At 35.8% G+C, this 27,011-nt stretch overlaps 2 protein-coding genes and 2 non-coding genes across 4 annotated transcripts; 3 read left to right on the top strand and 1 right to left on the bottom strand.

Moving 5' to 3' along the window:
- The first annotated feature begins 1,036 nt into the window (after nt 1–1,036).
- On the top strand, nt 1,037–4,538 carry LOC135596369 (uncharacterized). The gene is made up of 4 exons (XM_065088429.1): nt 1,037–1,209; nt 2,546–2,616; nt 2,911–2,997; nt 4,221–4,538. The coding sequence occupies exons 1-4, from the start codon at nt 1,110–1,112 to the stop codon at nt 4,242–4,244; spliced, it is 282 nt and encodes a 93-aa protein (XP_064944501.1). The 5' UTR covers nt 1,037–1,109; the 3' UTR covers nt 4,245–4,538.
- Nucleotides 4,539–6,042: 1,504 nt separating this feature from the next.
- TRNAV-CAC (transfer RNA valine (anticodon CAC)) lies at nt 6,043–6,116 on the top strand. The gene has a single exon. It is a non-coding gene; the product is annotated as a tRNA-Val (tRNA).
- Nucleotides 6,117–6,236: 120 nt separating this feature from the next.
- On the top strand, nt 6,237–6,310 carry TRNAV-CAC (transfer RNA valine (anticodon CAC)). Its single transcript has one exon. It is a non-coding gene; the product is annotated as a tRNA-Val (tRNA).
- Nucleotides 6,311–7,502: 1,192 nt separating this feature from the next.
- LOC135596363 (isoleucine--tRNA ligase, cytoplasmic-like) lies at nt 7,503–26,664 on the bottom strand. Its single transcript, XM_065088421.1, has 27 exons — nt 25,966–26,664; nt 25,728–25,871; nt 23,370–23,602; nt 22,927–23,089; nt 21,109–21,222; nt 19,657–19,754; nt 18,902–18,980; nt 17,579–17,737; nt 17,384–17,473; nt 16,030–16,163; nt 14,825–14,984; nt 14,594–14,677; nt 14,261–14,473; nt 14,043–14,168; nt 13,274–13,411; nt 13,071–13,174; nt 12,929–12,992; nt 11,243–11,331; nt 11,027–11,168; nt 10,028–10,091; nt 9,876–9,943; nt 8,883–9,005; nt 8,722–8,787; nt 8,364–8,390; nt 8,105–8,207; nt 7,932–8,023; nt 7,503–7,829 (listed from the first exon to the last, which is right to left on the bottom strand). The coding sequence occupies exons 1-27, from the start codon at nt 26,563–26,565 to the stop codon at nt 7,725–7,727; spliced, it is 3,582 nt and encodes a 1,193-aa protein (XP_064944493.1). The 5' UTR covers nt 26,566–26,664; the 3' UTR covers nt 7,503–7,724.
- Nucleotides 26,665–27,011: the final 347 nt, after the last annotated feature.

The raw sequence follows: 27,011 nt of genomic DNA, 5'->3' as shown, positions 1-27,011 counted from the left end.
CTAATATGCTTTAACTTATTACGTTATGCTTAACATAAGCATTAATATTTATCCATGCTTAATCAGTATTTTATAGAATATTGAGAATAATATTTTTTAAAAACATGTACCTCAATCTTCAAAACTAAAAATATGATAATATCATTTATTATATTTATGAAATATAGATGTCATAAATTATATCAAATATATATATACATATTATTTATACTTCCATTAACATGCTAGTTGTAGTTTAATATGTGGAGGCTTGGACAGTTTAATATTTTCCATGAATATACTAATCTATTAATAACATATTATTTTAAGAATATTTCTTATTCCCATAACCCATTTAGCTTTTTCAAATCCATATATATATATATATATATATATATATATATATATATATATATATATATATATATATATATATATATATTATGATGCTAAAAGTGTCGAGAGTATTTTAGATATTTTATATCATTATATGCTTCTTTAACTCAAATATAATAATGCTAATTGAATTGTCTAGAGTTGCTGTTAACAACCCTAATATACATATGTTATATATATATATATATAACATATGTATATTAGGGTTGTTAACAGCAACTCTAGACAATTCAATTAGCATTATTATATTTGAGTTAAAGAAGCATATAATGATATAAAATATCTAAAATACTCTCGACACTTTTAGCATCATAATAAACTCCTAGAGGTCAATAACATCTCAATTAATAACTAATTTATAGTAGCCAATGAAGATTAACTATAAAAAATGCTCAAATATATAGAGGGATTAACATAAGGTCACTGAGTTGGGAGGTGTATATGTTTACATATATTCATGCAATGTTTCATTATTATGAATATTATCAAAAAGCTCTTCTTATGTTTATTTATTGAAAATTATAATAGATGAAAAATGAAATAATAATTGGGTTACCCAAAGAGCCCTCTCAATGTTCAGCTTAATATGGGCTCGCTCGAAGCCCATTAAGTAAACATTTGGGCCTACACAAGCATTTATGTACTGTTTTGTTAGGTCGGGCTTCGAGCCCATCATTCCCGAGGAAGCGACGTGCACTCTTCCCATCGCCCCTCTCCCTCTCTTGCAGCGAAGCATGGCGGCTCGGGTGGCGCTGGCGGTTGCTTCCTCCTTCTCTCGCCCCTCTGCCGCTGCGGCGAAGCTCGTGCCTCGACGGGGACTCGCCGGTGACGGAGGTCCGTCTCTCATCGCATCTTTTGACCTGTCGGGCTCTCATCGGCCTTCCCTTCTTGATTGTTCTGATTCACTGCTTTGATCGCGCTTCTTCAGCTTCCGATCGTTAGGATGTGCGGTGACAGCGTATTAGATCTGATTAATACATTGGGTTTCTGCGAGTCGTGCTACGGACGTCTTCCATTTCATTTTATTGTACACCCTAGTTTTTCTTGTTCTGGAGAAAATATGGTGTAATTGAATTTTGAACTATTTTATTGGTCTAATTCAAATGGTCGACGAACAATTTCCTTAGAAAATTTGGGGATCAAAGTTATATCCAATACGTTTTTCAGAGGACATAAACGGAACAACGATTTAATTGGTGGGATTATGGATTAGATTCTGTGCAGAAGAGTATATAATGGATGATGGAGCTGGGATGACTTGAAAGACAAATTAGTTCCTAATTCCAGTAGCGATTTTGAAATTTGAGTCCCAGTGCATATGGGCAATGCAACATAGTTTAGTCTGAGCTCTCAACAGTTTCCAGTGAAATCTGACAAATATGATTTCTTTTCTGGTGAAAAACATTGTTATTTATAACCAACTGGTAGCCAAGTTCTCAAAAAAAAATATTGTAAAGCAGTACCCCTATAAATTACTATTGCTAAAAATATCAATGCTAATTATAGCAAAATGGATTTAAGGCATACAGCTTGTTGATGTTGTACTATATTTGCACCCAAAGATTTAAGCTTCTCTGATCTTATTTGTTTATGCATTCTATGGGTCTCAACTCCATGCTGTGGTTGGAGGAGAGGTAGAGGAAAGCCTAGGAAGTAGCTTGTAGCAAAGTTCTTGATGCAAAGATTGTTAAGCAACACCTCTGGGACTTATTATTGCTAGAGTATTAGACTTTTCATCTTATGTATTCTTGGGATCCCAACTCCCTATTGTGGTGTGAGAGGAGGTAGGAAAACCTAATAAGAGATGTTACAATTATGTAGCTAACCCTGAATACTTGGGACTTTATTACTTCTTGTTATTCCATGTTGGGGAGAGGAAAAGAAAGGGGAGGGAATGGTGCGCTTATCATGATGGATACGTCAAGCTGGTTCTTGTGCTGCTTAATGTTAATGAGTCATGATATAGCATAAGAAGATAGTGCAAATAATCGGTTTTGTATTGACAACTGGTAATATATCTGGATATTGCAATTATGCAACTTTAATAGTTCATATGAAATATATCTGACTCTGACACTAGTTTAACTTGTAAGATAATATTCTGAATACATCCCCTTTACTTCTTGTTTTGCTATTTGATTTCAATTTTGTTCCTCACTATTTTTTGCAGATCATCATGGCCCACCAAAGATTAATATGTGGGAAGACCCGCTTAGTCCTTCTAAATGGAAGGAAGAACATGTGAGTTCTATTTGCATGGTTTATATATTTTCTAATGTTCGAGTGTTCTGGTTATAGGAAGAGCTATATATTTTTGTGCAACTTCCTTTAGAAGATCTTCTTTTGTTTTTGGTTCAACATTTAGACACATCAATAGTGATTTTTTTTTAAAATAGTGATTGAAATTTGTCTCCTGGGTCTAGACCAAGGTGAATCACGAACCCTTGGTTCAACATTTAGTTTATTGTAGTTTTCTGTTGAAGGTTTCTGCAAGATGTTGTGAAATGAAGCTAACAAGAGCTTTGTCTTCTACAGTTTGTACTTACTAGTTTGACTGGCTGGGCCCTTCTATTTTATGGTGGATACAAGCTGTTTGGTGGAAAGAAGGACACAAAGGAAGTGGTATTGAATCTAGTGATAGTAGTTGAAACTCAAAATTATTAGCTGCAACTTTATTTAAACATTTTTGAACGAGCTTGCTTTTATGGAAAATGTTGTGCTTTTTTAAGATTGTTATTATTCTAGTTGGACAGGGTTTCTTCACCAATAGGTTAAATAGCATCTTGAGAAATTGGATGAACTGATGCCGAGAAAGGAGCATGGCCATTTTAATGTGATATGGATTTCGTACTCTATTGTGGATGAACTAAGCCTATATTTTTATTTAGGGTGCGGATGCTGTAGCATGCTGTATGAGGATAATTACAGCTTCCGAAGTTTCTGATAATAGCAAATAACTAGCCAGGACCATGTAGTTGGGTAAAGGAGATGATGGAATGATCAGTGAATCCCTAATGAATCTAAACTGCAGATCAATTTTTGATGTTTAATGTTTATGGGTAAATAATTTGTTGATTGATTCTAGTTTGGGTTGGAGCCAAATCCATAATGTGTTTGTATTTGCCATGGGTCAAACTAGTTGGGACAGCACATTTCTATTTCTTCTATTTTTGTGGATATTTTTTCTAGATTTGATTTTTTATGTTGGAGACAGTACTTTGATGTGTTTTAATTAGGAAAAAGTTGCCAACTTAACAAGTCTTTGGGATATTATTGCTAGAGATTTGGAGTCTTGAAATGTGACTTATTTAATGAATCCAATAACTTCAGGGTGAAGGAAAGAAACTTTAGAAAAAGAAACTAGGTGTTTGTGTGAACGCTCATGCCTCGAGTGAGATAATAGGCAGATTTATAATGAATGAAAACAATATTGATTTTTGATGGATGGTCTTCTGATCTCTGTTTTTTCTTTTTATTGAAATTTTCTTCTAGCTTCCACTCTGCTTCTTCCATTCTACAGCTTCCACCAAAATGTCGTTTCGTTTAATCTTGTAATTGTAGTTATCTTCTATTAGTTTTAGTTACAATGTTGCATCAAATTGCTGTCCTAAATGCTATAAATCAGGTAGAGCATACATCTGGACTACCGTGACAATTGATAGTTTGTCTACCAAATTTCTGTAACAGTGTGTTTAATGTTGTATTCTTAAGAAGCTGTGGTATATAATACGTATCAAATCAAATGGCATGATTAACGGTGGCTGGCATATGAAATCTTTGTTTATAACAAGGATATTATACATGAAACGTTTGGCTTCTTGTGACTGATCATATTTATGTGGCAGGTGGGCGAAAAGTTGGTGCACTAGATTTGCTGGGATAACCTACCTTCTCATTCCTCGACAATTGCATGGCAATAAAGCATTCGAGTAACATTGCCTTCTTTAGAGAGGTCCTCTCTTTGTTATGCTCTTCAAAGTTTTCATAGCATGATAGACTATGTACTGTGGGTTTTTGTCTTGTAATCTTGCACAACACATTCTATATTTCTCCAATAAACCACAATATGATGAGACAACAACTCCTTGGTATTGTGATATTATTTTCTCATGGCAAGTCAATGCTGGCTCACTATGATTGCCAGTCAAACTGTTCTTTCTTTATAGCTGATGTTTTCTACTTGACTCGAAACTAAGGGGCCTTTGTCGAGTCAAAATACAATGCCTATGTGCTCAACCCTTTTGTCACCAATAATTTTAAGCTAATATGATTGTATCAAACAGGTGATTTCTGCTGAGAGTCCCCACTCTACTTTGTGACTGTGACATCTCCTTTGTTTACATGCAACTCACTGATGTTATTGATGAATGGTTTGATCAGCTTCTCACACTAAATTACAAGTTACCTTCATCTATTTGTAGAAGCTAGAATTGCCATTTCCTGAGGATCCTCATTCCAACTTCTACCTTCATCAGCTCACTTCTTCAGGTAATTCAATGCATGACATAAAATAGATAGGTTTATACTGTTAGCTTGAGTTCAATAGTTGGCATGTTCTTAACTTACATATTATCAAAACCCTCATTTGATTGTCCTTGTTTTTATATTTTTTTTCTCTAGAACTTATTGTCTCTCTCTCTCTCTCTCTCTCTCTCTCTCTCTCTCTCTCTCTCTCTCTCTCTCACACACACACACACACACACACAAAGTAGAAATTTAAATCATTAGGGAAGAATTTCCCTTCTTTTTTTGTTCTTGGGGCTAGGGAAGAATTCACTTCATGCAAAGTTGAAATAAAATCTGCTTTATAAAGATTTGTTATGATCTGCTTTGCATGTGTCGAAGAATGGTTAGCTGGTCAATAGTCTTCGCATCATCTGCATGGGAAATCATTATCCCCATTCCTTGTGTCGGTACATCGAAATCAACCTTTTTTATGAGCCATACTTCTTTTCTTATTTGCGACAGGAAATCATGTTAAGGAATATAAGTGATAAATGACAGTAGGAGAGGCTGCCACCATCCACTAACAAGATGCATTAAGGAGAAAGAATACAAGAAAGAGAGAAGCGAGAGAATACAAGATGCGATCCATGTGCCATGTGATGGGAGTGCAAACGAGTGCAAATCTAAAGCAAATTAGGCAGCGGCCTCCTCCTCTATGCGTATATTGCCACTCCACTGCAAGCTGTAGCTCGGTACCAGAGAGAGAGAGAGAGAGGGGAGGACAGTAGTAGCTTGATCCCAGTCCAAGAAGAGAGAGGAGAAACACAAGGGGAGGAAAGGGAAGAAGACGAAGAATGAAAGGAAGAAGGCTAAGTGGAGGGAGGATATACAGCAGCTGCCGTCGCCTGATCCCCAAGCGTGGGCGGATCAAGGCCTCAATCGCCGCTGCCTTTGCCCACGCTTTCGCCGCCTTGGTCTCCCTCGTCGTCCGTCGTCTTTAGATGGCTGACTCAGAGATGATAGATAGATAGATATATATACATGATTTTAACATCCACTATTCACTCCGAAACAATTTCATTTCATCCCAATCTCAAGTTTGTTATTAGTCACCATATCTTACAGTCGCAATGGATCCAAATCGAAATTAAAAAATAAATTAAAAAAAGGGTTATTCGTTTATTCTAGAAGAAATATTATTTTGGGGCTTACAATCACACGGTCTGGGTGGTGTAGTTGGTTATCACGCTAGTCTCACACACTAGAGGTCCCCGGTTCGAAACCGGGCTCAGACAGTTATATCTTATCAATTATTATTCTATTTCTTTTTATCTTAGGATAATTTAAACGAAATTGTCACAAGATGTCCTACGAAACCACATACATATAACAGATCCCCTATGGTTAGAACCGTCGTCTGGGTGGTGTAGTTGGTTATCACGCTAGTCTCACACACTAGAGGTCCCCGGTTCGAACCCGGGCTCAGACAATGTTCTAATATGTTTTTTCCCCCTCAGTTAAGTGAGTTATATATTACATGACCAACTTATTTTTGTAAGGTATCATATAATATGACGAATAATCAAATACAAAACAGTAACACTCTGTATTCAATCAATAGGTCGGTAGGGATGACGACTTGCAGAAAGAAATGCTTTCGTTCCGACTTTCTCAGAGTTTCTCTTGGCGCGGCTCAGCAACACAAAAGCGAGAGTCGGGTGTAGGCTTCTTTTGTCATATAAGAAAGATGGCTCTACTGCTCCTTAATTTGATGGTTTTTGTTGGTCGACAGTAAACAATGTCTTTTCTAAAGATGGCTCTGCTGCTCCTACAACCGACTTCATCGGCTCCCCTCTTTGTGGACCTTTCTTCTCCTATTCTTAATGCTATAGTGATCGATAACAAAAAGAGAAAGAGTCTCAGTCTCCTCACTCCATTAAGATAGTCGTTGTTAAGTGTGCTAGTCGTACAGTAGTAGTTGTGCTACTTTAGACTTCGCCCCTTCTCAACCTCTTTCCATCCCTACTACAAGTCTTACATGCCACTTGTAAAAGTTGTTGTGCGGGTTAAGACTTCTTCGCCCCATCTAAACCTCATTCCTTCCCTACTACAAGTCTTTGAATGATTTAGAGTTGTGTTCTTTTCTCATTGTTTATTTAATATTAGCATCAATGTCTTTCTCGCAACCTAGCTTGCACCAAAAGCCTTTTTTCACATTGTCCAATGTTTAATGCTACTATTAAATTGAGAGAAGAGAGATTGATGCTAATATTAAATTGTAAACTAAATTTAGTTTACATTGTCAAATTAAATCGAGAGACATCGATGCTGATATTAAATTGTAAGTTCAGTTGTATCAATGTCTCTCGATTTAATTTGCACCATGCCCTTGAATTTAGTTTCACCTCTCACCTTGCACATGAGAGCAGTGTTCATGAACATATCGAATCATTTCTTAAATGATCATCCAATCAAAATCTTTATCATTTGACATGATAGCAGTTCTGATTGTAAGCTCGAAATATAATGACACAGATTCATCCTCAATTCTAATGTCTATGATACTTGCAACCCAACAATATTACATTACAAGTAGTAACCAAACATCAGGCTACTTCAAAACTCACTAAGCATGAAGCTATAAGGCCAAGCTAAATTGTCATGCCAACAAAAACAAAAACTCACTAAGAATGATAGAATTATTACACAAATAAAAATAAATGAGCTACAGATTAGCATTTTTTTAAAATAGAATTTTTTTGTAAAAGTTTCTTGAATGCCAAGCTCAAGAGAGGATTGAGATATCCTGTAATCTTCGTATACCACTTAGCCGCCGATAAATGCTGAGGCAATAAATGCGTGTTTTGAGTGAAGATGAGCAAAATGTTATACAAAATCACCTCTCAACCCGTCTTCCTGCTCAAGTAGAAATCTGCTACACTAAGGAAGAGATGTTTCCCCTGCTCCAAATCAACGGATGGCTGGTTCTCAATGCAATCTACCTTGATCTGCAGGATTGTCGAAAGATTCAAAAACTTGTAGTTTGTTCCAAACAAATTTAGATAAAGAGACCCAATCACTTAAAAGTATTGTTGAGTCAAAAGCCTAACCTTTCCGTTTCCAGCTTGGAACTCTGACTTCAAATTGTAAAGGTCTCTCGATGACAAATATGTTTGTAAATTTTCAGCATATTTGTTATTTCCTGCAGATTCGGGAGTGCAGTGTTAAAATGTTGAGTTTTGGAGTAATATACAAGAAGGGGGGTAAATTCTAAATAGCCAACCTGAATATAGTGCAACAATGGCTTCAGCATTAAAAACAAGGGCGGGCTTTGCTATGATGATGATAAAGGACAAACTGGTTATTTCCTCATGAGAAAATTGGACCTACAAAAAGTGATGGGACAAAAATCGTTAATTTAATTTAGATATAATGTGTCTAGAACCAGTGTTATAAGTGGAACTGAGGTGAACAGCAATGCCATTGACATCAAAATTAGGAATCCTTTTATGATGGTCAGGGAATTTCATAGCTCAGCGTACCTGAAACTCCTCTTGACAGAAAATAACCTGCAAGTAACGGTACTGCAAGCGGTGAGTGTGATTTCAAGCCAATTATAACAGAATTAGCCTGAATAGAACATACTAGATGTGTAAAAAGAAAAATATATATGATAATATGCCCCTGAAACCATTAGAAAAACAGTAAGAATGGATTTTTACTAATGACAGTCAAATGTCAATTCAATGGATTATCCATCATGGCCTTGGAAATAATAACAATAATGTATTAAGATGCAACAGCAAAAGTCTCTAAATGCTCAACCAAGAATGGATAGGAAATAATGATAACAAATGACAACTCATCTAAAGCAATGCCTTTCTACTATTAAATACTTACAGCTTCTGATGGAGCCCAACTTTTATGAAGTAAAGGAGAACCAAGAGCATCTTTGATATACTCACCCTGCATGAAAGGACAAAGCAAAAGCCACCAACGTTAACATCCATAAAAGTCAAACCAGAGAATTCAAAGTACATTACTGAACATGAAGATCATACCTGGGAATTCACAATCTTTTCCAAGATCTTTTCATCTTTCTCAAGAGATTCATAGTATAATTCCACAATATCAGTGGGTTCTAATCCAGCTTTCTTCCGCAATTTCTGAATTCTGTTCACAACCTGAGATAGAGAAGTAATACAGACTCAAGGCTCATACATCTACTCCATCCTCATGTAAAGCAACATCAGGGTCGTAAGAGTGAAATTGTTAGCATGACATTATGCAATGCACAATCATGACATTTCCTATGACTAACTACTCCAGGAGCTCTTTTATCAAGGGAAACGAGGCAGCAGAATATTTGATGGAAACACTGGCCATTTTATATTGCAAACCATTATGAACGGATGTTAATTATGAGCTATTATATACCACAGATGCACAGATACTAGATGTGCCAAAAGAGCTAAGCACTGTTAGTACTAGAGAACTAAAAATTTGGGAGAAACAATAAGAATGATTTGCCGATGTCCAAAGAATGACGGATCTAAATAGCTATGCATGTGATGATTCAACACATAGTACAAAACATATATTGGATACACAAGTACATACAAGAATCGTTATCCATGTATAGATCACACAAGAATGTAACACATCTTGTGTTACATTCAACACATGCATGTGATGATTCAACACATAGTACAAAACATATATTGGATACACAAGTACATACAAGAATCGTTATCCATGTATAGATCACACAAGAATGTAACACATCTGTTACTCGGATGTAAGCACTAAGTATGCTTTATGATCAATAGCTATTAGAAAAGTTATTTGGCTGTATTAAATGTATTATTTATGATTATATAGTAAAATGAGTTGCATAAGTTTGGAGTATCCATGTATAACTCAAGCTCATAAAAAAGTTGCATTTCTTTTTATTTATTCAGCGTAAGAACAAAGAAGCCCCTGAACAAATTAATCATGGAACTAGCAACCATATGATCTACAAAAAAAAAAAAACAAAGATTTCCATAATTTACCTCGCGAGCAACTCCCGCATCAAACAATGATTCATCAGCTCGCAAATCCAATATCACCAAAACATCACCTAACAAAAGCAATATGACCATAAGCACAAGGGAGAAGTTTTTTCTACAATGTATTTTTACAAAAAAAAAAATCTGATCGGTACCATCTCCAGCAGCATCTATTTCTTTTTCTGTCACATCAGCAGGTCGTTTAAACTCCCGCAATACCTGAAAGCATGGGCCAAAATTATCAGTTGCTGTCATCCATTACAAACTAATAGAACTCGTGATACTATATTTAAGATGCTGAAAAATTCCTAAATTCTTTTGAGTGAACAAGTCCTTGATACTCCTGCATAAAATCTAATCTCAAGATATCAGTGCTATTAAGCATTCATCAAATATCCATTTTGAAAACAGATCCAAAATGAAAATTTAGGAAAAGAAGTTTAAGATGCAGACTTGACTTTCTTCACAATTTCTTTTATTCTTCTAATCAAGGTTCGTAATACCGTACCGTACTGATATTTCGATCTGGGCTCGGTACTGGTACGGTACGGTGTACCGAGCACTGTAGCACTACTACAGTGCAATACTACAGTGTGCTGCTACAGTGCGGACCGGTACCGGGCGATCCGCATACCGCTGACCTGTCGGACCGGTACATACCACCCATACCGGGCGGTACGATTCGGTATGGCAGACACTGCTTCTAATAATGGTGAAATAATAACTAATAAACCCCAATAAGTAGGCGAAAAACCACCGACTTGAAAAGCAAAAAACAGGTAACGTAAGAGAAAATTATGTAACTATTATCTGAAATTCTGAATAATAAAAATTCATAATAGGATTCCCAAGGTTAAAGGGCGTTTTCGTGATTAGATATGCAAAATTCAAATTGTAGGGAAAGTGCAGAGTGATTGTAATATGATAAATGGTTGCATATGAAAAAACATGCAAAAAAGTGAACCTTTAAAATCATAGCACTAAATAGTGTTACCGCTAGTCCTCGATCCATAGAAACAAAAAGCCATTGCCTCACAATACAAAAAACCATATGGTAATTGAAATACTCCCTAAAACAAGGTTAGCAATATAATTAACAAATTTTAAATGGAAGATAATTCTAAAAGATGTGCTTCAAGACCAAAATTTTGAACCTTTATATCATTTTGCTTCAAGCAATGCCCAGAGAATGTAGCCTCCCCAGTTTGTTCAAATAATAATATATCAGCCTGCGACATTGACTTAACCTCCTTAGCAACAGCACCCATTGCTTTCCCGAGTCTTTTACCTAATATACTAAAAAAGAATACAAGAAATAAGAAAACATAATTGAACATGCTAAGGAATTTGGTAACCAGTCCAAGGCATACCTAAAATCAGGCTCAGCCCTTAGAGAAGCATATCTCAAAGGATCATTGCAAGGAACCACTGATTTAATATTGAGCTCCTCCAACACATACTACAAAGTGCAAATAAGTTTGCAATTGAAGTAAATAAGTTAATTGCATATTGGAAAAAAGATATACAGCTTAATGAAACATGAGGCGACTACACGATACTTGGATTTCTAGTAACAAGTAACAATGTATTTACAGAATAGAGTATATAAAATGCAAGCTCAACTTGAGAACATTTCTGAAACGAAAAGAAGACTAATTAAACTACAACCACCTTTGGTGATCAGTTTGCTTCTGAATATAAGTACGACAGTAGACCCACTGATTATGGGGTTTATCAACACTATCCTGGTTGGGTGAAACTGTTAATATATGCCCTTTCTATGTCCCTAAAGCATGACAATCAAATGTCAAGGCTGGTCATTTTGCTAAAAGAGCTGTGTAAACTCAAGGAATATCAACATGAGACTTCTGGGCACTGGTTATAACTCGATGAACCGCATGATTATCTTTAACTATAAACTCAAGGAATATCAACTTGTTATTTGTTGTTCTTATTTTCTATTAAGAAGGTTTAATTTTTTTAATTGACCTATCTGGAATGGTTTTAACTTGAATGGATTTTATTTGTCCAGGCAGATCAATCTCTGGATCAAATAAAATTGGCCATGGTAACCCATTTTGGTTGGATCAACAAATTCAACTAGGAATTCACAGTCCCTTTACTTTTGGCCGATCCCTAACAAGGACTAAGAGTTAATCATCAGAATGATCATCACATCTCACATTCAGTGATGTAAGCTGTTGGTGTTTCGTGTGCTTCTTCCAGAATTTTGCCACACTACATCTCTCCAACAAGACAAAGAAAGATTTTATGTAACATGAGTAACTGGTAGAAAACCGGTGCTCTCATCCAACCATTGCTCATTGGCCAACCTATGGCAAAAATACACTATCATCTTGGTTGAGCCTCTTTCTGACACATCTTTGGATTCATTCAGGCAGTTCTTAGCATAATTCTGTGAATGTTATCTGCAAGATTCTTTTTCATGGATTATTTCCAATTTAGAAATAATAACCAACATCCTGCGCAAGGCATTTGTAGATGTCTCTAGAATCTTGTTATCCCCTTTACATAGGGCTGCTTTGCATGCCAACTGCTTAATCATCAGCAAGGCAATACAAGTTGGTTAGTCAATCAACTAAGAAGTTACAACCTATAAAAAACTATCTTTATTGTTATTGTATCTGATAACACTCCTACAGTAATTTTCTTCGTGATAATTGTTTTTGTTTGATCAAGGAGTTGTAGCAAATGAGATGACAGCCACTGAGCTTTGTAGATATGAAGATGCCTGAACGAATGCTAATACATTGACTAAATCAAATTCAGACTCCCAAATAGAATATAGACAAACTTTGGTAGCATCACGATGATCATTGTACTTAAATTTTCTTGGTGATATTATTTATCAGCTGATAATAGAGATGTAATATGAGAACCAGCCTGAACAAAGGTTAATATGCTAAGAAAATCAAATTTAGATCTCCAAATAAAATAGATTGAGTGTTCATACCATCAGAATGTAATGCAAGACGGTTGAAAATTAAAAAAAGTTGTCTGAAGGAGAAATAAAGAAAACTAAGCCATAATCAGACCTCTCTCAGTTTTCCAGTAATGTCTTCCAGAAAGTCTGAATCAGGATGAACAACTATCATCTCCCTGAAATAGTTAACAGCAAAAATAAATTATCTAATAAATATGGAACAGAACTTTCCATATGCAAACAACTTTGCATACTTTAGTGGTGTCTTGAGAGGTTTACTATGACGCTCTCTAATGTTGCGGGCGAGGTCAATGACAGTCATCATCCTCATGACGCTTCGTTCAATGCGCTCTTCTCTCTGACCATATCATCATTATAATAATGTAAAGCATGCTAAGATGGCACAAATAAGAAATGAAACAAAGGTAGCCACATAGTCGATAAAGAAAACTATCACCTTTCCTGTTGCTGAAGGAAAGCTACAATAATGAATGCTTTCCTCAGATCCAACAGAGACTTTTCGCAGGTTTTGATAAAGAACCTCTGTGAAGAAGGGTGTGAATGGAGACATCACTTTACAAGTAGTTAAAAGCACCTGAACAATATCAGATTGTGTACAATTAATAAAATGTACATATCTTCTCCACTGCAGTTTCTAACAGTACATTTGAAATTTAAAATGATATCAATGCCACAAACTAGATATGTTGTCTTTCAAATTATGTTCACAGCAAAGATCGAACAAAAAAAGACTCATTGTATAGTGACATCAAAAGATCCTATTTCATCCAAAATGAAGGTAAACTATTGATCTTTCAATTAAACATGGGACAAAAATAGATCCAAAAATTAGAATATTTGTGTCATTGGATTTAAATATTCAGGGAAGATCATGGAACTCAGAGAACGTATTAGATGAAATCAATAAAAAACATTCCATAAGAATGAAAATGGCAAAGTAATGCCTCTCGATAGGTGACGTGATATTTTACAGATGGCATTTTCCAGATGAAGGCCATTTAGCATGACTGCTTCCAAGCAAAGGTGGCAAAGAACTGGAAAATAGGCCACCGAATTTGGAACCTAGACACAAGCCTCAATTAAAATATAGAACAAACCAACACATGCTAATGACACAAGTATAAGATGCAATATTTCTGTGCTACAAACAAAAGCTAAAGCAATCCAGGAATGTAAAGCAGGCCACTACTCAGGAAACAATGTACATTGTACAGAGTAGAAAGAGAAGTCCTGCAGTCTTCTTCTCCGGTTCGCCCCTTTAATCTCTTCCGATTAAAACGCACATATATGTTGGTAAGGTTGTCAATGAATTTTAGAAGATATGGTACAACCTAAAGCAAGGACAGAATTAGTAGCAGAAAACAGAAGATAAATTTATAATAAAAATCCACAGCTGGATGATTGTATTCATTAAGCAGACAACCGTATACAAGCGATATGAATCCATCTCTTGACGAACAAAGTGGACTAAACTTTCTGTAGCAGAGTTGATCCACTGGTCAAGCACATTTGAAGAGTTCTGAAGAGTTTCACAATCAATAGGAACAAACGGTGCAAAACCCTCAACCTCAAGCCTTTTTGCATTTTGAACAAGGAACCTATATGCATTATACCAGGGAAGGAAGACATCCTTGACCTGCTTAAACAAAAGAAAACCAGAATGGAAATATCACAAACAGTAGCAGAACAATAGTTATGAAACATGTATCTAGTTTCGCATGTCAAGAGTTGTGTTTGAAAAAAATGAGCCACTCACCACACCATATACACCATCCTTTTTGAACCGCAAAGGCTCAGCACGAACAACAGGAGAATTAATGAGGTATAATCGCAATGCATCCTGCAAGACAAAGATGTATTGTGTAATTAATACCAGTTTAAATTCAATAAGCAACAAAACTTTGCAACATAAGGCATGGACAAACAACTGTAATTACAACTCAATGTTGAATAGCAGATCTCTTGTTAGCATAAACCACTTGCTTACCGCTCCATAATCATTTATCACTTCAGTTGGTGAGGGATAATTCTTCAACCGTTTACTCATTTTCTTCCCATCCTCAGCCAACACAAGACCATTGCAAATGAGATTCCTAAATGCTGGTTTCTCAAACAGTGCAGTAGACAAAACCATGAGTGTATAGAACCTGAAATTTCATAATACCAAAAGGCCAAAACTCTTCATTAGAAAACATTAAAATGGAACCCCTGATATTCCGAAAGATACAACTAGTCAATACTGGTGCAAATCATTGGATGTATCTGTGAAAACAACAGCCAGGAATCATGTATTTTTGAAACTAATTACATAAACAGAAAAAAAAATGAACACATTATGCACTGGAACTCCTACAAAGTTCAAGATGAGTCTCAAAGAAATCATGGCAATTCACCTACATTTGTTCAGTATCACATGAAAACTGTTACATCCAATGGTCTGTAAGATTGCTAAAATGTATGCCCAAATAGTTAAAACAAATTTCTAAATAAGATAATCCAAAAATTACATCGAAACAAAATAATTCAGAGTAAAATTGGCTGATCAAAAGACCTAATTTGCAGACTGACAATGGACAGCAAGAAATTTTACACCCTAGACCAGCTATTATAGGGGAAGCCCAAAATTCCTGCCTCATCGAAGAAGTTTGCATGCTCAGCCAAAAGACCAAGTATTATAATTGTTGCAAATGGATGCACATCACTAAAAGTATAATAAGTATAGAATGGCCTGAATCAGTATTCATGCTAGATTCATGCCTGACCTCCAAAGCATGACCTTCAAGCTAGACCAACCAGCATTGACAATGAATCCATCAGGAACAAAAGAGGCAACCTGTCAGGATCATGGAATCTACCATCTAGGTCAATTCCATCAGGTGTTCCTGACAGATCTTGACCCATGTCAAATCGTCAACCATAGAACCTAAGAGACCAGCCATTTCAAGAACGCCCACAGTAACCTGAGATTTAGATCCTTGTTATCCACATCGCTACTCAAGTTATTCTTTTACAAAAAAAAAGGAAGTATTACCAGATAGGCTAGTACAAATCAGTAAAAAATGCTGCAAAGATCTATATGATGAACTTAAGAGATAAAGACTTGCAATATCGCTCATCAAAAATAAACAAATTGATCACACAATAAACTTGCAACTAACATGGTTCTAGAAAAAGTTCAAAGGAAAAAACAACCATCCTCGGGTCTGGTCAAGGCCCTCAGCCACGAAGTGTCCAGGAAAGTTCTTTTCAAAGACTTCAACATTCTCAAAAGGATAATGAATATATGCATATGGCATTGACCCACTCTCAAACCAGCAGTCAAATACCTGAAAGATGCAAAGAATCATATATTCATCACCAGCAGAAAATGAGTGTGACAGATACGAGAGCCATCTGCTTCAATATAAACAGGCAGTCACAACACTAACATGCAATCTATGCCTGAACGATTCTCAATTGGCAGAATAAATATTTATTAACTAATTAATTGCATAAGAGCCTTTTCACACTTCCACTGTAAGCTTTTAATCCTTCTAAGGTACTTAACTGCTAACATTGACAATTGACCATTGGTATACACATCAAATCTAGACTCCTGATGGTATTCACTTGATCTACAACTGGTCACTGCAATTCAATATTGACTTGAGTAATCAAGCAATAAAAAAGATACAAATGTTCATGTCCACCAAAATATTCAAATATATGACAAAAGTTAGCAAGATCAACAAATGAAACAAGGGTCAAGCAACCATTAAAAAGGGTGTATGGTGGATTGTGTATGTTGGGTTGCCTTCTCCATCACTGAGTAAGCTCCAACAATGGTGAAACAGTGAAAGTTCTATTCCCAGTAATTTGCATTGGGTTAATTTGGAAGGAACATTGTCTAATACTGAAAATCTTAATCTTGAGATGGCCCCTATCCCTACCCAACTGAATAAACCGATACATTTGAGTCCAGTAAGGTTAATCCTAAATATTAAGAGAACCTATGCTTGACCAGAGATAGTCCTAAATAGACTAGCAACCCTAGGTGAATGTCAGTTTAGCCTAGGAATATTACAACTAGATGCTGATCAATGTAATGTGCAGTAATATTAAAGTACATAGGTTAACTAAATTGTCCACAGCGTTACCTTAATTATTTGATAAAATATTCTCTGTTTTATATAAGTGGTGCTTCTAGCTGACACCCTTTGAACTTAACATGTGCAAAATGATCTACCGAATAATTAGCATGGTTGGAATATCTAAATTTATCCACTAACATAAGAGAAAGTTTAATTGTTCATTATACCTCTCTCATCCCCATGTTCATTTTCTAACAAGAGAAATGAGATGTTAAAATAAAGAGTTGATGACCGAAGCAGACTTTATTACACTTGTGAGCAATAAAATGATAGAACTTATCAATGAATATAGTATATAATGATTTCAGACCTACTTATTGCTATTTTAAGAAATTGGATATGGTGCATAAAAAAACCACAGTAAATTTGTAAATTCCAAGATGAGAAAATTCCATATTGAGGCCCAGATAACTAACATCATCAACACGGCGAAGAACACCAAACTCGGATCCATGTTCAGAAGGAATGGTTATATGATCAATATTGTGTCGATGTAGATCAGTGACCTGAATTTAAATCCAATAGATTACGTCATGTTGTTTGTCAGATAAATTAATTAACTAACATAAAAAATAATCCAAACTAGAAGTTGAGCAACTGCAGGAACAAACCTTAGCACCAGATAGCGTCTCAAGTTCTTCAATGGAACCAATAACTCTCTTCTCTTTGCCATCCTCACTAGTCCAAACAGGAAGAGGAGTACCCCAGAATCTGCTTCGACTAACAGCCCAATCTCTAGCATTTTCGAGCCAATTATGAAATCTTTTTTCCTGTGATTAATCTGCCATTATCAGGAAACCTGAAGAAATATAAACTGAAAGTCTGAACTTTGAAATTAAAATTACAGATTATGTAATTTGATCACACTATAAAACTTAACAAATTATTACAAGTCTAAATTTACTTCAAAAATACATTAACTAACAACTAAATACATATATATATATATATATATATATATATATATATATATAATAACTCCTAGCATTTTGGAGATTTTTGTACTAATTCTTAAAATTTCTGAACAATAAATTATTGTCACTACTTTCCTGCAACAATGACAAGGAGCATCAAAAGAAACACCATTCATCAATTTACAAACTAAAAGAAGATGCAAAATTCACAAAAGAACCAACTAATTATAAATATTTCTTAGTAAATGGACCTAACATCTCTCTCCAAACTAAATAAGCAACTTATACCATTCAAGAACTAATTGTCATCAATTTTTTTGTGGAGCTTTAGGGAAGTTTCTTCCTCTAGCTTTTTCTCCATTAAAACGAAATTCTACCATGTCATATCATTAAAGAGGATAAACAGGGGTACAAATTATGAAAACAGTAGTATCATTGTTGGTAATCAAAGATTAAAATATTCCACCAGATGAAAATCCACTTCATGACAACAAAAAACAAAATAGAGACACTGAACAAACAATGTTAAAGTCTAACGAAGCATGTTGTGCAAGAGACAAGTTATAACCAAGATTCAAAGAAGTAACACATGCCACTAGATGAAAATCCACTTCATGACAAAATAAAACAATAGAGATACTGAACAAACAATGTTAAAGTCTAACAAAGCATGTTGTGCAAGAGACAAGTTAAAACCAAGATTCAAAGAATTATGATGCCATGCTACATACTGCCAATGGCCTAAGCTAGTAGATTATACAGGAACTCTAATTGATATTATTAACTCAAGCAACCCAAAAGTTTACCCAGTGTTCCAATTGGTCTCACTGGTCCAGTCCAGTTACGATCCTAATAAAACCAATCAATCAACCTAGGTTGGCACTCCTATGTCTTCAACTATATGCATTGTGTAAGAACATCAGAATATGATTGGCGATGTAGTAGAGAAAAAAATCTGTTCTGATCATACATTGAGAAGAGCCACTCTAGATACAACAAGGCAAAGAAAATTATCCAAACCTTGACATATTCTGGAACCCAATATGTTTGTTTGTTACTTTCGAGCAGCTGCGATTTAATTTTTTCGACAGCAACAAACCTGAATGTACAACCACAGTAAGTACTATGTTCTAGAGATCCAAAATAAGAAATAAGAAAAAGGTCCCTGAAGCAGAAAGTTAATCATTCAGAAAGTAAAAAAATTGAAATTTACTTGACCCACAAAATATTAGACAACATAAACATGACAACATAACAAAACAATTTCGTAGAATGAAGAATTCAAATTGAAAAGTATCTTTGATGTAAGAACTTCAAGTAACTAAAAGCAGGTCATTAATTTAAAAAACAATACTGATTTTTTTTAATTGATGAACAGTTGGCCAACTGTTAATCGATTTCAATATTATTCACCGCATGTCCTTCTGGCCTAAATCAGTAAAATTAAATTCATTATAGCAAGATATGCTTTGACATAAAAAAAAAAAAAAAACAACAACAAACAAACCTAATCCAACAGTACTAAACAATTTGTTCAAAAGTATGAGCAATAAAAGGTGAAGATGCTCAACAACTGCTAAGATATAGACAGAATTTAATGTCATAAGGTGGCACAAAGGTAACATTCATCTTACCAATTAAATTATCTATGAAGAAACTGGAAACCTGATTTAGTATATGATATCATTGCCAAAGTTCAGAAAAATACAAGGAAACAAATGCTTAATATATGAGAATTTCAGCCAGCAAGATTTATATGATGAAACATTACTTACCAACTAGGAACAGCCCTATATAAAAGAGGGGTTTCTGATCTCCAACAAAAAGGGTAAGAATGCATGATACTTCCATTACTTACAAGTCTGCCTTTCACCTGCCCAGAAGTCCAAGGTATTATTCCAAAATGTAAAAATGTATACCAAAACAAAATAGATGAACTTTTCCACAATATCACATTTAAAATTTCTTTTCATCATCATAGACCAAAACTCCAACAAAAAACAACAAATCAATAAAAAGCCACAATGTTAGGTCACAACTATAGGAAAAACCCATGCAAAATGCTCCTGCCCATGTGGGCAATGCTAGGTCACAACTATAATGGGTCAAAATCCAAAGTACATATATATATTATATTTCCTTTTATGTAGAAAAAACTATATTTACATCATAAGCATAGGTGACATGTTTCTTAACAAGTTCTAAAACATTTGAAATATGTAAGAAGCATCTGATGATTACCGATGTCTAATGCAGACACCAGAAGCATTTTAAATCATCAACATACTGTGGTATCTCTATGAAACACTTGAATTGTCTCCCAAACATGGTTTCGTATATGACCACATGTCAATCATACAGGCTAAAGCAAGTATAGAAACACAATAGTCATACCAAACATGCTATAGGCAATGGGAACACAAACATTGTCCAAGAAGCCAACATTCCAATTATTTATTAGTTTGAAATTTGTTAAACTCCAATGAAAAAAGATGCCAAAGCAAAATTAAACTTGAATACATATCTTAACAAATGCAATATATGCTAATCTAAATATCAGTGTTTATCTTTAATTAAGGACTAGGAAACTAACTTTTGACATTGTACAACATGTGTATCGAAGACAATAGCCAATTACACATATGCAATGTATAAATTGTGTTAACCCATGCAATGTATATATCTCAAAGTGTTCATCTAAAGATAAATTCATATTTAATTTGAGGTTGCACAACAAATTTACACATTGCATTTTTGTTTCTTTGACTTCATCAAAGAGCTCAAGACAATCTACAAATGCAATGTCTATCTAAACACTAATCAAGTCTTATATTTCCATTAGAATTAACAAAAGATGTATAATTAAAAGTTTGAGCATGAAACATGTGATGAACCCTTAAAGTGCTCACATTATGCCTCCGTTTTTCCAAGCATCTAATGCCAAATTCAGGACCTGCATGAATCACACATCCTAGTCATACTAACAAGGTTTGAGGTTTTTTTTGCAGTTCAAAAAACATTTTCTGACAAATCATTCACTGAAAAGTCAGCTTGGAAAATTTACTCAAAAAAAATCCAACTCCAGTTAGATTTAAATGTGAGACAACTTAAAGCATATTTGCATTCTTAGAGCACAGATATCATAATGAAATTAAATAAAGGAGACAATATTATAAATTCAATAATCAAGACAGAAAAAATACAAAACTGCCACTAGTAAGCCTTGCCTTAACAGCATTTATAATATCCTTATCAGCATCCTTAACATAGCGGCCACAGAAGTCAGTTATCTCCTTAGTAAAGCAGCCATCAGCATCAACTGGCACAAACAGATCCACATCCTGTTCATCCATGAAAAAATAATATAAAAAACCTAGAACATGCAAGGTTACACCAAGTCTTTAGTCTTGTAGGCTGTATCAACTTGTTCATACTGCTCGACATAGATGAATGAGAATAATCAGCATGTATCTCCTATGTAGGAGGTCATTGTCGTGATGGGAGGAATACAAGGAAACAACCCATAAAACATATACAGTGATAAGCATCTTCATACAGGAAAGTTACAAGAGATGAATCATCAGTCACCACCACACAAAAATCATCAAAAAAGAACACAACAATGATCTTTCAAATTCAGTCTACTTAGTTCCAACATCATACATCAACTTTGTCACTGCAGAAAGTTCTATATGCAGACTGAATATTAGACACAATATGCAGTAAAAATTAACACATCAATGATATGAGTGAAAATAGTGAGATAAATTTGAGTGCTGCTTATAAGATGTAAACAACAATAACAGCAACAAAAAGCTTATGATGATATCTATTTTCTATCAAATTCTTAATAGACTATTTGTAAGACACATGTCATAAGGTGACCTCATGAAACAGACAAAGTCCATAACATGGCATAATTGGAGAGTCTACTGCTACTGCAAAGAAAGTTCAGGTTTTAGATGGTGACTTTAACCACCCTTTTAATCATTATGTGAAATAGAGGTTTATATGGAACAGAAACCAGGGTCCAGCTCCGTATGGCTTTCAAAGTGCAGTAGTCAAGCAAAAGTACCATTCCATGACATCAATTTCATGTATTTTGATTCTACAAACTTATGTTACTACAGCAATGAAGTGCTGATAATCTAAAGGAAGCACCTAACGAGCTAGAGAATCAATATCTTATACTATTTGGATATGTCAATGAAAGAATACGCTACAACTTATACCATTTGGAACTTAAGAAGGCAATATAAAGATATTCCAAGATCATCAAACAACAATCACAGAAATTATCCAACATTTGCTGATCTTGATCTCAAGTTGAAGTTAGTTGACAAAGGAAGATAATCAAGTATCTGGTCAGCTCTGTTCTTTGGAACATTGCTTCTTGGTTCTGAAAATGAAAAATAAGTTAATATCTGATAAGCTACCAGAAGCATTACAAAGATGGTCATTTGAACACCAAAAGACTGTTTCTGTATGGTCACAAATGAAGTATCCCAATAGAAGCCAGGATCCCATACAATGTAAAGCAGATTAAGATGCCACGTCAAAGCCATGAATTTACAATGCCCAGATCACAAGAAAATCATTCTTCAGAATAAGGTGTTTCTACAAGTCCCTTAACCATGTGTCAAGCAGTCAAAATATGAATGGTTATTGCGATGAAGAGACACATGGATTGTTTAATTGTAGATGAAATCTGAAGAATATTTTGATCTTCTAACAGAAATTTTAGCTGATAAATTTTAAATAATAAGAGCTGAACATACCATACGTATGTTGTAAGCCCCACAATATACACACTACAAATACATGGACATCCAACTATGTACAAAATCTTGCAAAAACATTCACATAATTATTTGACAAGATAAAAGAGAGGTCAAAATGTTTATAATTTTACCACAATACTAAAGAAAATTTTGATGTTTTCTTTATATCAGCATATTAGAAGAAAATACTTGATACCATCATCATGATATGATCTAAAATGGAAAAAGCATAGAACAACCAGAAAAGCCTTCAAGCATCCTAACCTTCATTATACCAGAAGCAACACAAACACGGTAATCATCTTCACCGAAGGCAGGTGCACAGTGAACAACCCCAGTTCCACTGTCATCAGTAACATAATTGTCTGATACTACCCTAAATGCTGTCTCCGAACAATTCATGAAGTAATCAAACAGAGGAACATATCTGCATCACCAAGTTACTCAATGTCATTATACAATCATATAGCAAATACCAAAAAATTGCAGCAAATTGTCATCACGAGAGATATCAACCAAACATTAATAATAATAAATAGCACAACGTAACAAAGTTCACCACAAAAATATCATGAATGTACAAGGCCAAATGGAAGAGAATCACACTTGCGTAGCATATTTAAAAGCATTATGTATGTGATTATGATTGTTGTATATTTATGAATTATTCACATGGAATCTTTGGCTAAAGAATATTGTTTGCTCACCTTAATCCAACCAATGAAGCGCCAGTTATTTTCTCCATCAACTGATAGGATCCAGCATCAACTCCACTCTTAGCTTTGCTGTTTGTGGTTCCCTTACTCTTGGAGCTGGGCAGTGATGCGTCCTGTGCAGGCACAACTGCTCCACCTGATTCTGACTTAGATTTTTTGCTAGGTAACTGGGACAACCGGGATTCTGCAACAACATAAGTTGCTCCTGAAGACTTCTCTCTGACCTATCAATATTTTTAAAAACTTTGAGATAAAAAAGGGAGGTGGAAGGAAAAGGTTATGAAACAACTTATAGAAACAAATATGCTGTTCTCAAACAGAGACACATATAGCAAGCCCGAGCGAGGTAGATTACAAAAACCTAAAGAGAACATTCAGAAAGCAAGGATTCATAATTCATCTAAAATAGTCAACCAGTGTTTATCTCATATCTGTTTGTATACTCTTAAGAAGTTCTAATGCTAGCAGGTTCACCCATGACAAAAAAAATAGTGCACGAATATAACATAAATTGGTGAGAAACTTTATCAACATATAGAACTTAAGTTTACATTAACCCCAGGTTCACCTTAACGGTCCGAACCGATGTACCGACCGGCCGAAAATATGGTACATATCGCTCCGAACCGACATTCCATGTGTCAGTACAATGAGGCATACTGACGACACAGAAATGATTGAAAATAGCTCCAACAGTTCCTAAAAAAAAGTTAGATTATAGTTTTTAAATTGAAAATAAATATAAATTTAATATAATTTTAGTAAAAATAATCTAAATTAGGAAAGAATAGTGGTACATATCATTTTCGAGCTTCAAGTAGTAGCTCTGTGTTACATTCTAAGCTGTCCTTCCATTGACATTGAATTATCTATAAAGAAATAATTTGAATTGTTGTATTATTTGTTAAACAACTTAAACTTTAAGATTCATATAAATCAAGTAATCAATCGATAAATATACTTGGTTCTACCACAAAAAAAAAATGATAGGACTCCACGGGTGATGAATCGGGGTCCTCGATCCTATGTATCTATATATCAATTTGATATGTTTGTCGAACTCAATCCTGAAATTGATCCCACGATATAGTATACCGATACACTGGACATCATTAGTGCATCAATGTGGTGATTGTCGTAGTTTAATCGTCGTAAACCACATGTGTTCGAGACGACAATTGAGGCAAGTACAATTGTGGCATATATTATTTGAAACACATAGAGAATGTCGGAACTTCTAACTTCACGATTGATCTGCTACTTTGTATCATAAGATCGATCACCGTACTACTGCTAAGAGAAGAATGACCAACTATCATGTCGAGTTCCATGATTTAAACCTTTGATGACATGCATAAAATACTGCTCCTTGATCTATGCATCACCCTCAAACTGTGTAGACAAGACCATCAACTCCCTAATGTCGTCGCCATTGTCGATTGAAGCATTGTTGTCCATGTCACTGTCATATCTCCAAACCTAGTGGGTTGCTTAATGCGATTGTGAAGTTGTCTACCTACCTTTGATTAGAAAATTCTTCCAATAACTTAGGTGTTAATCCTTCCTAATCAGCCTACCAAGTTTGATATCCACAAATCGTAACTTTGTTAAGTTTTGAGAGTAAAATGTGAGAATGAGAAAGAAGTGAGTGAGAAAGAGATTGAGAGAGTGAAAGAGGAAGAAAGGGTTTAAAAACCCTTTCAAATGGATCTGACCATTAGTAAGGGTCAGATCTAAGCCGTCGATAACGGTTGAAATCCAACCGTTACCGACCGACACAAGTTGGTAACAGTTGAATTTCGACCATTACTGAGCAATACAAAGCCTTTTAATATATACCACCCAGTACAAGGTGGTTTGTATATCAATCTCCTATCAAACTGGTCCTAACATGCCAACATATACATGTAAGTAAAACTTGGTTATAAACAGCATTGTCAAGATCAAGATTGAATTGTACATCATACAAGGCCACGAGTTGGTTTACATTGTGAATTTAATCATGAATTTAACATCTCATTCTCAAGATCAAGATTGAATTGTACATCATACAAGGCCACGAGTTGGTTTACATTGTGAATTTAATCATGAATTTAACATCTCATTCTCTTTCTATAAAACAAAATATGGAATATGAGTTAAGCTGAAAATTGGACCATTGGAGAATGAGAAGAATGAAGTCCAACAGACAAACTATAAAAAAAATCCTAAAATACCAAACTATATGCATCTCCCCAAGCCTATATTGGGGAAACAAATATCATATCTTTTAATCATGATTTTCTTATATGGATCAACGAACATCTACAAAGTTGATATAACTTGTAATATCAATCAGGCAAAACTGACCTTCACGTAGACGAAATCAGCATTGACGCAGAGAGCGAGATTACTTGGAAGTGTCCATGGAGTTGTCGTCCAAGCCACAAGAGCTGCATTATGAGGATCACCGACTATCGGAAATGACACCATGATTGCAGGGTCCGAGACATCCTAAATAACCCCAAAAATGAAAACAAAGATAAGTAGTTCAAACAAAGTTTGAGCAGTACTGCTCCAAAACAAGAAATGACGGATAAGTAAGTACCTTGTAATTTAGCCCAGCTTCGAAGTTTGAGAGCGGAGTCTTGCACCCAGTGCTGTAAGGCATGACCTTAAACCCACGGTACACCAGCTCCTTCTTCCACAGCTGCGCGAACACCCACCACACCGACTCCATGAACTTGAGGTCCATCGTCTTGTAGTCGTTCTTGAAGTCGATCCACCTGCCCGTGCGTGTGATCACCTCTTCCCACTCGTTCACGTACCGGGTGACGATGGCGCGGCACTCCTCATTGTAGTTGGCGATACCCATGGCGAGGACGTCGTCGCGGGTGCGGATTCCAAGCTTGGTGTCGATCTCGAACTCGACGGGAAGGCCGTGGCAGTCCCAGCCGAAGCGGCGGGTGACGTGGTGCCCGTTCATGGACTGGTAGCGGGTGACGACGTCCTTGATGGTGCCGGCGAGGATGTGGCCGTAGTGGGGAAGGCCGGTGGCGAAAGGCGGGCCATCGTAGAATATGTACTCCGGCATCAATTCGGTGCGCTTGAGCTGGGTCTCGAAGGCGCGGATGGAGGACCAGAAGCGGAGGATGGACTCCTCCTGCTGGGGGAAGGAGAATTCCTTGCCCTCGCACACGTCCTCCATCGGCGGCGTCGGTGGCGCTGCTGGATCACCAGCCGATGTGAGAGGCGGCCAAGGAGAACGCTACGCAGGAGCGATTGCCTTTTTTGGGAGGAGGAATGGGGGGTTTTATTCTAGGGTTTTTTGGTGGTCCAACCAACCTATTGGGCCGGGCCCTTCTTATTGCTCGCATGGAACTACTATGCGTACTCAATGACAAGACAAGAGTAACGCACGGTATAAGTATGCGTGCGTTAAGAACAACAATCCGAATCAAGTTATCGCTACGGAACAACGGTCGCATATAATAAATATGTGCGCGCTAAAACACCACGCCGCCGACCTTGTAACCGTCGCATGGCATAACGTAGAAAACAGGGGCAACCATAATTATATACGTTGGCCGTCCAATGGGAAAGCGACGCACGGCACTCGTAGCGACAAGTCAGCATCACAGACGTCGCAACGCT

Source organism: Musa acuminata, chromosome BXJ1-2 (genome assembly GCF_036884655.1).
Source record: "Musa acuminata AAA Group cultivar baxijiao chromosome BXJ1-2, Cavendish_Baxijiao_AAA, whole genome shotgun sequence".
Classification (NCBI taxonomy): domain Eukaryota; kingdom Viridiplantae; phylum Streptophyta; class Magnoliopsida; order Zingiberales; family Musaceae; genus Musa; species Musa acuminata.
This window is presented reverse-complemented; position numbering and strand designations above follow the sequence as displayed.